Consider the following 12,055-nt stretch of genomic DNA (forward strand, 5'->3'; position numbering starts at 1 on the left):
CACAGGGCTACAAACCTGCTCTTCTTACTTCTTACTGCTTCCTTGTGTCTTATCACGGCCTTGCATCAGCTTTGGCCTTGATGTCATTGCTCACCGAACCACGATGGATCGGTCTGTGTTTACGTGCTTCGTTCAAAACAGGTATTACGCTGACATTTTCTTATGCAAATGAGATCTACCCTTTAGGTGAAGAACCCGAGGTAACTAAATGTAATTAATCAGCCTGGAAAAGGTAACATTTCTTAGGATGGTGATGAAAAGTCTGTCTCGCTCTGCTTCATGCAGATGTAGCTGTTGTTGTTTGACTGCATGAAATGGAGCCATATAAACCATCCAGAAATCAAACCATGGAATAATCATGCTGCATTTTCTTTACGTTGGATTAGCTCATTAGCGGCAGTAGCAACCAAAGGCATGTAGAGGCACTGTCCCAATCCATCAACTCAACCTTTATCTTTTACACCTATTACACTGAAGTGCAGACATGTCTACACACTGCGGTTCCTAGCATGGGAAAGGGTGAGCTGATTGGCTGCTCACCATGTTGTGCATTCAAAGATGCTCTTCTGCATACATGGTTGTAACTCTGTCGCCTTTCTATCAGCTTAAAGCAGCCATTCTCCCATGAAGGTACCCGTTAAAACCACGGTATGTTGAGGCCTGATGGACGTGGGTTTACAGCAGCAAGTTCTGAGTACCTGTCTACATGTCTATACATAAATGCATTGGGTTTTACTATGTATCTGGCTGATTATATATTTGTATTAAAGAGAAGTTGAACAGATGTACCTAATGAAGTGAGTTGAAGTAGCTTTTGCCGTGTTTAAAATTCCCATTGAAGCCATATTTAAACATTTACCCTCGTTCCCACTTTAGCTTTTTTAGCAGACATCACTCGGGTTCATCTGCAAATGCTGAATGCAGCCATTTTTATTCTCTGTTTCAGTAGCAATGCAGTTCATGGAGTCCCACAGCTTTTCCACTCATACTGGAAAACCTCATTAAAAACAAAAAGACTGTGTTTTTTGTGCATTCACCCCAACTCTAATATTTGTGTGCCTGAACACAGGTTTAGGAGCTTCTTTGTTTGTTGAGAAAAATGCAAAGGGATCTGAGAAATCAGTTGCTAAAGTGAAACATTTTCCACAGAGGCATGTGTCATCTTCTGTGGGTCCAAGAGTGAGTGACAGTTAGTCCCAAAGTACCGAAGGAAAACATGAGTATCTCCATCCACAGAGACTGTGTTTTATTTATTAAAGAGAAGAAAAGAACCCACTTCCACACTAAGTGCGATGAGTAGTTTTCAGACAGTCTGTGCTCAGGTGAAGTCTTGACAGTTCTTCTTTCCAGTGGAGGAGAGAACAACTTTTGCTGTAAATCAAAGAACACATAGCTGGGGAATGATAAGCGCTGCACAGAGAAACCACTTGTGGATCTAAGAAATTCATTCATTGTTCTCATACCTCTTGGATAACGTGCTATCACCTTCGGATTTTACACTGCAGCATCTAGGCACATTAAAGTGCTTAGAACCCATTCTAATAAACACGGGGAACCTCGGGATGATGATGATTGGTCGAATAGATTCTTTCCACTAGAAAATTAAGATGTCAGCATCATTTGTTGATGAGGTCTGATTAAAACGGAGAAATAGACTGAAAGCAAAGTCTTTATTGAATTCAAATCCAGTGGAGGAAACGAAATATCGACCGATGAAAGGAAGACTTTTGCTCACATTTGAACTCAACTAGCATAAGCTTGACCATGGGGAAACATTTTTGGGTTAAACCCTGGTTTTCATCATGAAATCTGCAACACTTAACAAACACACAGGTAAATGATGCTCAGATGATACTAAATGTGGAAGGAAAGCATCCCACACACCACCACCACTAACCTAAATCTTTGATTCAAAGCAGGATGAATCCATGGTCTCCTATTATTTACATCAAATTCTTAGCATCTGATTGTTGCAGCAGAAATTGAGACTCATCATTTTCTTATATTGTCCAATTCTGGTGAGTGTGGGCAAACTGAAGCCTCCATTTCCTGTTCCTAGCTGAGAGGAGTTTCCCCGGGCCAGTCTTATCTGCACGCCTTTGTTTTAACAAGTGGTTATTAGCATTACTGCGGGATTCATATCAGCGCAAAGCCGTCTTTCTCTGATGTCTAACATCAACGGGACACCCAGAGAGAACTGCCGTGTGATTGGCTGATTAGATGTTTGCATTAACAAGCAGTTTACAGTTTATATTAACTAATTATCCTGTTAAACGATGTAAAATAACTGTATTGTTTGATTCTACTTACCAAGTTTTGATATCTGTGGATATGGAAGTTTACCGTCTTAATGTCACGTTGCTGAGACGGAGTCTACCGTGTACAGAAAGTCAGCTCTGTGGACTATTATTTGAACCAAACTGGCAGCTCTGCCACATAAGAAATGCAGGAGATGGAACTGAAATTTGGGGTTATGAATGAGCAATAAAAACATAAATGAATAAGAATAGATCTAGTTGTGGTCAGATGGTTGTGTCATCAGGAGAGCAGAGGGCACAAATCAACAAATCAAACTGTGCGTCTGCACAATCTGTGTCAATTAGTGTGAGAGCACGGCTGCCTGTTTGGTATCAGAGCAGGCTTACGGCTTTGTGCATTTGTGTGCCCACACACGTGTGTTTACGCACATTCCTGCAGCCAACAGCTGTTCAAGGCTTTTAAAGCTGGGAGGAAAAAAACAACAGGAGTGAATGTCGGTATACACTCGGCTCATTCTCTCTTAATCTTCTACAAATCAACATGAGGTCAGCTGTTACTTCTTCACTGAAAGCTTAATTACTTATTGGGTACATTTGGAGATTTGACTTTGGATTCGTGACTTACTGTTCTCCAACAATTGTGCTTCCTCTGCACAAAGATCCCCCCCAAATCTTGTTTTTATTCATGAGCTGTGGGTTTTGAACAAAAGCCTGACTCTGTGCTCTATAGCTGTGTTTTTTTTCTTGTCTTTTTCCTGAAATGCGTTATTTGACAGCTTTATTGAGTATGTGCTTGCTTCTGAATTTAAAACGTGAGTTCTTGTTTAGTGAAAAAAATGCTTTTTTAGGGGGCAGTACATTTTATTGAGATAATCTTTAACTGATCTATTAAAAAAAGACATTAAGCCACCATTTAAATCGAATAAAACAATGTTTGTCGAAATGTATTGATTATTTCACTCCTGCATACAACATCTGCATCTGTACGGCAAAAGACTAACGATCATGTTTGTTTGAGTGGGTGGCAGCAGCTCTGCCACGGTCAGTAGTTTCCCCCACTGGGACCATGGGTGCTTCAAACTGATGCATTTGTGCTCCTTCACAAACGGCATATGCAGCGTAAAATCCAGCTGCTGGGAGTAATGCGAGCTCGCGTCTCCTCTGCTGGCATCCATGCAGATCGTAACATCACAGTGTAATCAAGGAGAGAGACGTCAGCTATTGTTATGCAAGTGAGACGCTGTCGAGAGAGGCTTGGACTCCCTCCCGGGTTCCACTGCCCGTCGTAGCTTTTCAGCGGCACGGGTCGAGTGTCACGAGGAGTTTCTGCTATAGAGCGATCTCGTGATGAGGTTGATGTGTTGATGTGCTGCTTTTGTTTTTTTGCTTTCCACACGTGCGCATGTCATTTCTAACAAGACCTAATGTACGAGGCCATTTGCCCAGGGTGTCAGTAAATGTGACTGTTACAGCTGTGGAAGGTAATGAAGGTATCATTCACTGTGTTATTAGTGAGTGACAAAAGCCAAGACGCATCCCCCTCTACTGCTAATGGATCCCAGCAGTTATTGAATAAATCATCCTGCATCGTGTCCGTCTCTTGCTCTTATTCGCTTTCTCGATTCCCTTTCCTTTCTCTCCTTTCACTTTTCATTACTGCTTCCTTTCATCATTTCAGTCTCTTAACCTTCTCTTCTTTTCTTGTCCCCCAAATTCGCGTTGCCCATTTTCTCCGTCGCTCTCCCTCGAACCTGATGCTCATATTTGCTTTCTCCTTACACCTCCATCTGATCTCGTTCCCGCCACCCTCCTGCTCTCTGTTTTTGCTTAAGTTCTCACTCGCTGTCTCTTTTTCCCTCTGCTTCCCACAGATGTGGAAGAAGAAGATATTCCTGGTCATCATTGCCATCAGTACCATCAGTCTTCTGCTGCACCATGGGGGTCACTTGACCTGGTGAGTGACCCACGATATGAAAACACATTAAATATCCGTTATTCTTCTATAAATCCATATGGTCCTTGTTACAGTGAAAAATCCTGACAGTCGTTGTGCCACACTTTTGCCTCATAGGCAAATTAATAGAGAGGGGCTTATTATTAAAGTCAAGCATAGAAACCTTGAGCGCCTAAGCGCCGCCATGCTGGTCGAGGGACCAATTATAAAAGTAGAGTGCTGTAGACTTTTGACAGCCCAGCATTTTGCTCTCTTCAACTTCCTATTCTCAACGTCTTTATCGTCTCACTTCACTGAACGCTCTTGTTTCCACATCCCACCTCTTATCATTCACTCTGCAGTGAGCACTGCATTCTTTATATTACTTTATTCAGTGATATGTACCAAACACCTCAGATTTTAGGAGAATTTAGAACTGGTATCCTGCAGTGCTTACAGCAAATGCATTAACTGCACATGTCAGCTGTTTTCCACCACATCCCAGAAGTTGAAGTGCATAATTTCAACTTTAATTTAGTGGGTTGAACAATTGCATAAAAATGTGAGGATCTAAAGCATTTCTTTTAACATAATCTCTTCATATCAGTGGGTCAAAAGTAATTGGACAAATTAAATAACTGAAAATAAGATGTTCATTTCTAATACCTGGTTGAAAACCCTTTGATGGCAAGGACAGTCTGAAGGTTTGAACATCAGCAGGTTTCCTCCTTTTTAATGCTCTGCCCGGCCTTTACTGCAGAGCAGTCTTTCAGTTGCTGTTTGCTTGTGGACCCTTCTGACCGAAGTTTAGTCTTCAACAGTGAAATGCATGCTCAGCTGGGTTAAGATCAGGTAACTGACTTGGCCATTCAAGACTATTCCACTTCATCCACATCATCAATAAACACTAGTGCCCAGTGCCACTGGCCCAAGCCATCATAGTCCCTCTGCCATGTTTTGTAGATGATGTGCTATGCTTTGGATCATGAGCCGTTCGACGCCTTCTCCATACTTTTTTCTTGGCATCATTCTGATAGATGTTGATCTTGGTTTCATCTGTCCAAAGAATATTTTTTCCAGAACTGTGCTGGCTTTCTTAGATATTTTTTTAAGCAAAGTCCAATCTAGCCTTTCTATTCTTGGGGCTTATGAGTGACTTGCATTGAACCCTCTGTATTTACTTTCATGCAGTCTTTCACGCAGTGTTGTTCACTTGGTTGGCTGTTGTGAAGCTGTTTCTCTTCACCATGCAAATGATTCTACGATCATCCACCAAAGCTGTCTTCATGGACGTCCAGGTCTTTTTGCATCGCTGAGTTCACCAGTGCTTTCTTTCTTTCTTTCTTTCTTTCTTTCTTTGGATGGACCAAACTGTAGACTTTGCCACTCCTAATATCGTAGCACTTCTTCGGAAAGGCTTTTTTCTGCTTTAACAGTTTAAGGATAGCTTGTTTCACCTGCATGGAGAGCTCCTTTGACTGCATGTTGTCTGTTCACAGCAAAATCTTCCAAATGCAAGAACCACACCTTAAATAAAGTCCAGGTCTTTTATCTGCTAAAAAAAGGTTATGACATAACAAAGGAACTGCCCACAGCTACTGATGAAACAGCCTTTGAGTTAATTGTCCAATTATTTTTGGTCCCTTTAAAAAGAGTTTGACCGCAAAAAAAAAACTAAACTTGTGTCCTTGTCCAAATATATATGGACCTAACTGTATGTATATAGTATGAACGTCTTCATTAAAAAATGATAAACATTTGCCACCAAGATCTTTTGATAAAGTTCATGAATAATTCTGCCAATAAAAACTTAATGTACATGACACTTTGAAAAGTAATAATTCGTACTATCATCTGTGTGTTCCCTGAATGTCAGTCCACTATACAATAAAAACAGACACACTGTATATTATATCATATATTGCATTTCTGGCCTCCTCTCCTCTCACGGCTATATCTTTCTACCTTTCCCTTCAGTCCCATTTATGGTTACTATTTTTGCCTTCCCGTTGTGTTGCTTCTGTTCTGTACAACACATTAGTTTCTTCCATTATCTGTGTGCAGCTTTGTCTCTAATGTCACTATTTTATCCAGAACAGCTGCTCTTTGTGCTGTTTAAGCTAATGCAGCTTTAAGTAAACTGTTGTTGTTTTTTGCCACCAGGACCATGGATGCCTTCCACCTCGGTTGTCCAGCCCTGCACTCTCACCCATACTCCGGCCTGAAGCCTAAGCACAGTAACGTGGTTTTCCTGAAAACCCACAAAACAGCCAGCAGCACCATGCAGAATCTGCTCTTCCGCTTTGCAGAGCGCAACAACCTGACGGTGGCGTTACCCATACAGGCCTGCGGTCACCAGTTCTGCTACCCGCGATCCTTCACAACTCACTCTGTGCATCAGCACACGCTACCGCCAAACATTGTCACCAACCACATGCGCTTCAATAAGGCTGAGCTGAAACGACTGATGCCAAATGATACGATATACGTCACGATCCTGAGAGAGCCTGGCTCCATGTTTGAGTCCTTGTTCAGTTACTATAACCAGTACTGTCAGAGTTTCAAGAGGGTCCCTAATGGTTCACTGGAAGCTTTCTTAGATGAACCCTGGCGCTACTACAAACCAGAGGAGAACTACTCCATGTATGCACGTAACACCTTGACCTACGACTTGGGCGGAGACAAAGATCGCCCAGCGAAAGATGTCTCTTATGCAAAAGCTTTTGTAGCACAGGTGGAGCGAGTGTTCTCCCTGGTGATGATCTCTGAGTACTTTGATGAATCTCTGGTTCTACTTCGACACCTCCTTTCCTGGGATCTGGATGACATTTTGTATGTTAAGCTCAACATGCGGACGCCAAGTTCCAAGCAGGGCCTGACTGATGATCTTCGCAAAAAGATCCGTGCCTGGAATTCCTTAGATGCCCAGCTCTATGATCACTTTAATGCCTCACTGTGGCGTCAAATCGCTGCTGTGGGTCCAGCCTGTGTGGCGAGGGAGGTGCGCCTCCTTCGTGAGGCCCAGGAGAAGCTGATGAAAAGGTGTTTCGGTGAAGGCATGCCACTTGTTCGTTCAGCTGCTGAAATCAAAAACAAGGAGCTCCGCCCCTGGCAGCCTAGCGGCAAAGTCGACATAGTCGGTTATGACCTCCCTGTAAATATTACCCAAAGCTTCTCGAGCCAGGACCAGGAGCTCTGCCTGAGGCTCATCATGCCGGAAGTCCAGTACACAAAGATGCTCCTACGTTCCCAGTTACTGCGGTACCGTCTGACCTCTCAGGCTCGGCCTCAGCAGCAGTCACACTCCTTCCAGCAGCCTGTACGCACAACCCTGCTTAGACATCCAGCCCACCGCAGCCAGCCACCAGTGCCTGCTGCTGCAACCCCTGCCTCAGGAACTGGAATCAACTCAAAGACTGCTGCAGGAACTCGAGGTCGGACAAATAAGCAAGGGGCAAAACCCTCACAAACTCAGTCCTCATAGGCTGGAAAACTCCTCATAGACTTGAAAATTATCCGAGTGCCCAACAAACTGCATTGTTTAACTCATCGTGACCCATGAGACTACGATTGTTGGCTGGTCTGGGGTTTTTGGGGGAATAAGGCTATCCTTGAGAAATGTCTGGGTTTATCTTGAATTAGAGTATCCCCTCTTCCTTCTATGTGTGTTTGGTTTGACATAAAAATAAATTAGGAAAAAGGGGATTGGACATACTTGGACTTGAATTTTAATCTTTCTCCTTTCCGATCCATCAGACCTTATCAGGGTGGGAAGGCACAAAAGCTGGAGGAACACTGGGAGGGAAGTTTAACCCAGCTGTACGCCTCTGCAGCCCTGACTGCAGTGGATATGAGAGGGTTTCGGATGAAAGTGGTTCTTTGAAGGAAATCTGTTTCATGCGACTGGGAGTCAATAGAGAAGTGGCGATATCAGGTCTATTGTGCAGCACAGAGTGTGCTTTGTGTGTATCACACTGGGATAGTATCATGTTACTTGTGTTTGTTCTCCGTTTCTCAAGCTCTCATTCGCTCTCTCTCTTTCCTAACATATGCCACTTAAAGTCCTTGAGGAGACATAATGACATAAAGGGATCGGCTGTCAGGCCTCCGAAGAGCCTCCTAAGAGGCCAGACAGACACTGAGATCAACTCACAACCATTAACGTGACAGCACAAAACAACTCTTCCTTCTTTGGCCTTTTTTTTCTTACTGACTCTAGAGTTGAAATCAGTGAAGGGACGGGGGGATAAAAAGGCCAGAGAGATGGAGACCTTATCCTGAGGGTAAGCCTAAAAACTGCTGGATACTCAATTTGGCCATACAAGTCCCACAGAGACTGAGCACATGTACGAAGCCTGTGTCTCGTCAGCTTTTTGACCTCCCTTTCTTCCTTCTAAGGTCCTTCTCTGCCTTCACCACCCTGTCAATACTGCTGTTGCCCTCTGGGCAGGCTCTCCATCCACCAAGAAGCACTAACATCTTTTTTTCTCCAACCCCTGGTACTTCATCGAACAGCCAGACAAGATCACACCTCACCTTGTGGAGACTCTGTTAAGGTGATGCTTCTGGATGTGGGGATTTACTTTAAAGCTTGGGCGTTATTGCAATAAGATCTCCAGGCCCTTCGCCCTGAATATGAAAGGCATGGATTTAATAACCTACCAGCAACCCTGTGCCGCATATACAATAATTACACACACTGGCACAAATAAAAACATCAAACTCCTTGATGGGACAAAGACTTGAAGCCTGTGGATCGTGGCGCTTGAATATTTAATCATCTCCTCTCACAGGCCGCCTATGGCCCGGGTTCTAGGGTTACACGGCTGTACGTTGTCATTAAGGACATGTTCAACCAGGTGAAAGCTGCTCAATCCGAACCCTGAAGCACAGAAAGACAAAGGGAGAGCGTTAATGCACGATCCTTAAAACCTCTTAAGGCAGCTGGGCCGACTGGGGTCTTAAAGAGTCTTCATTTATCTCGGCTGTGATCCATTTTTAATGCTTTCTGCTCATATTTAATGTGTCATTTATGTTCTTTTATTACTCTGGTGATCAGTAGGGTGCTGCTGAGGAAGCGAAGGAACAATATAGTTGTGTGAGAGTATGTGTTTGAGCCAAGAAATGTCTCCCGGCTCATGTCAGGGGTTTTTTTGGGTTTTTTTTTCTTTGGCCTGCAAGATTTATTAAACTATGTATTATTTATGATCGGGACTTAAAGAGCCCCATTACTGTATTTTAACTGGTATTTTTCATGAATCACTGGATGAAAACTGCTTTTCCATCGATTTGGTGGTTCGTGGTGTGCACGGCTTACCACTTCAGGCAGCAGAGATGGAACAAGGCATGTGGAAACGGTTTAAAATATTAATTCTGTACATGTTATACATAATGCAAAACTACAACAAACTGCACATCGAACCTACTTTAGTGGCTTCAGAATTAATCTCCCATTCAGCAGAGCTAAGTACTTAACCACACTACGTGTTTGTGGTTTGAGTGTGTCAAACCACAGGTAACAATAATAATAAAATAGACACACACAGCTGCTGCTCAGAAATAAAAAGCAATGAAGCCATCAGGCAACAGACGCGAGGAGAGGATGCACGGTTCTATGAAGTAGCTGTGAGAATCTGAATGTGTGCAATGCATGATAGTTTTTATTTATTAGACATGTGAAATGTCTTCAGATATGTGTAAAAACCTTTTCAGGTTACATGCACTGTAAAACATGGGCAAACATGAAGAAGGCTGTGGTTTTGTATTTTCTTGCTCCCATGAAAAGACCAAAACCAGCAATATGTAAATTGGTCTGCCAACTTCCTGCTGTGAAAGCACACCACAACTCCCTAAAGAAGGCTCAGTACTGAGCAAAAGTCTAGAGTCACCCTTTATTTCTTTATATGTTGTTAGAAAAATGGGAAATAGGTACGACGATTTATTGAAACATATGTATACAAACATGGTAATGCAGCACGTACAATTGTAATGAGCTTGAAAGTCGGTGTTGGTAGGACCACCTTTATTCTTCAGCACAGTCTGAACTCTCTTAGGCAGCTTTCTTGTTATTGTTTTAAGTAGTCTTCAGGAATAGTTTTCCAGGCTTCTTGAAGGACATTCAAAACATTCGCTGGCTGTAATGCAGCTCCCAACCATGAAAGAGCCTTCACCGTGTTTTACAGACACCAGAACTGCTGCCACTGATTTTCAGTCTTGTGTAGTTTGGCACACCTCAACCATCTTTCCACTGAGACCATTTCTGATGAAGCTTCAGTGAACATCAGATGCATGAGCTGAAGGTCCAGAACCATCTCTCAGGTCCTGTGTCAGGTCTTTGCTGGATTCTTTCCTGTTTCTTAAGGACATGATCTTCAGATACTGTTAATCTGTTGTAGATAGCTGTTTTTGGCCTGACACCCCTTTGGTTCTCAATTTGTTCAGACACAATCCATTAAAACTGACCAGCTACAAGCACAGGACTGAAAAGCAGCAATTGTCCAAAGAAAAGCTTTGAAAGAACCTCAGAAAGCCTGGAGAACTATTGCTCTTGTATCATTTTAAAGCTATAGGAAGGAAAACAGATGTGGATTGGCTCCAAACATTTGCACAGTACTGTACAGTAGTACAGTTTGACTCAGTGAGTGTGTTTCAGATATTTTTGGACAACAAAGGCACTGGAGACATCAAACTTGATTGATTATATGTCGTAAGAGCAATGTGTTGTTGGCTTTTTCAGTAACATACGGAGTATCAGCAGCCTTATCCTTTACCAAAGCATGGCTTCTCAAAATCTTTGGGTCCTGGGACTCCTTACAGAGGAGAATATTTTCCAAACATCCACCTCCAATCCTAACACCGGGTTAGCTAATTTGGATTAAGCATTAGATGAAAAGCTGACTGACTCACGCATGTGTTCACTAACTCAATAGTTGGCTAATAAATCCAGCTTTGCATTAACAAGACCACTTTGACTCTTGGAGTTTCTACTGGTCCAAAATAAAGGACAATATATAGCTAATAGGATAAATTTATCTACTTAGCAATTCCTTACTTGCTAAGATGTTGTTACTCCGGACCTCTGAGACGTCCTCAGATCCCACTCTGAGATCCACGGCTGTAAAGGAGCTGGCAGCTGATGCTGACTTTCATCATTTTCCCCCAAACAAACAAAAACCATGACTGTGAATGCAACTCCGAAATTGCTTAAAGCACCTGTGAATCTGCTAATATTAAACAAATGATACATTATCAAAAGTATTTGCATTAATTTTAAATATAGACCAAAAAAATGAATGAAAATTGTTTTATTTATTTATTTATTTATTGAACTGAACCATGTTTGTTTTTCATGCTTTGCAAAAAGGACGATAAACCCGGTGTTAGATTTGATCTAACTGATAAAGACCGACTAACAGTTTGGAATAAAAAAAAGTAATTATCCTCATTTTTTTTCAGTGAAACTATACATTTATACATATTTCTGCAATTTTGGACACTTTGGGTCTCTACAGAGGTTTCTGATAGTCGAATGTAGTTTTTTTCCTTTTACGTGAACTTTCAACGTATGTTTGCATCCGTTAAATAAAAAATTAAACGCGGGCATCTGCAAACGCTCTTCTTCAGATTTCTATATCTGACTGTGATTCAGATGAAGAACGTGTTTCCTGTCGACCGTTCATTTGTGAGCCAGCTCTGAGTGGCTGTAAGCGCTCTTTTGATTGTACAAGACGTTTGCTCGGCTGTTCTGCTTCGTGTCAGAGTGTTTCACTAATAGTCCTGCTGTCATGTCTAAAGTGTCGGCTATTCTTTCTTGGGTTATGCCAGAGGGGCTGTGAAAATGGTACGCTAAAAAACAAAACAAAAA

General features: G+C 42.3%; 1 protein-coding gene across 1 annotated transcript in view; it reads left to right on the forward strand.

Moving 5' to 3' along the window:
- Positions 1-10,218, forward strand: part of gal3st3 (galactose-3-O-sulfotransferase 3) — a 50,630-nt gene extending 40,412 nt beyond the window's left edge. Inside the window, exons 2-3 of the mRNA XM_005751979.1 lie at positions 4,130-4,212; positions 6,355-10,218. Coding sequence (XP_005752036.1) covers positions 4,130-4,212; positions 6,355-7,675 — 1,404 coding nt within the window. The 3' untranslated portion in view covers positions 7,676-10,218. The remainder of the gene's footprint in view (positions 1-4,129; positions 4,213-6,354) is intronic.
- The last annotated feature ends 1,837 nt before the right edge of the window (positions 10,219-12,055 follow it).

Source organism: Pundamilia nyererei, unplaced genomic scaffold (assembly GCF_000239375.1).
Source record: "Pundamilia nyererei isolate P.nyererei 1_Seehausen unplaced genomic scaffold, PunNye1.0 scaffold00336, whole genome shotgun sequence".
Classification (NCBI taxonomy): Eukaryota; Metazoa; Chordata; class Actinopteri; order Cichliformes; family Cichlidae; genus Pundamilia; species Pundamilia nyererei.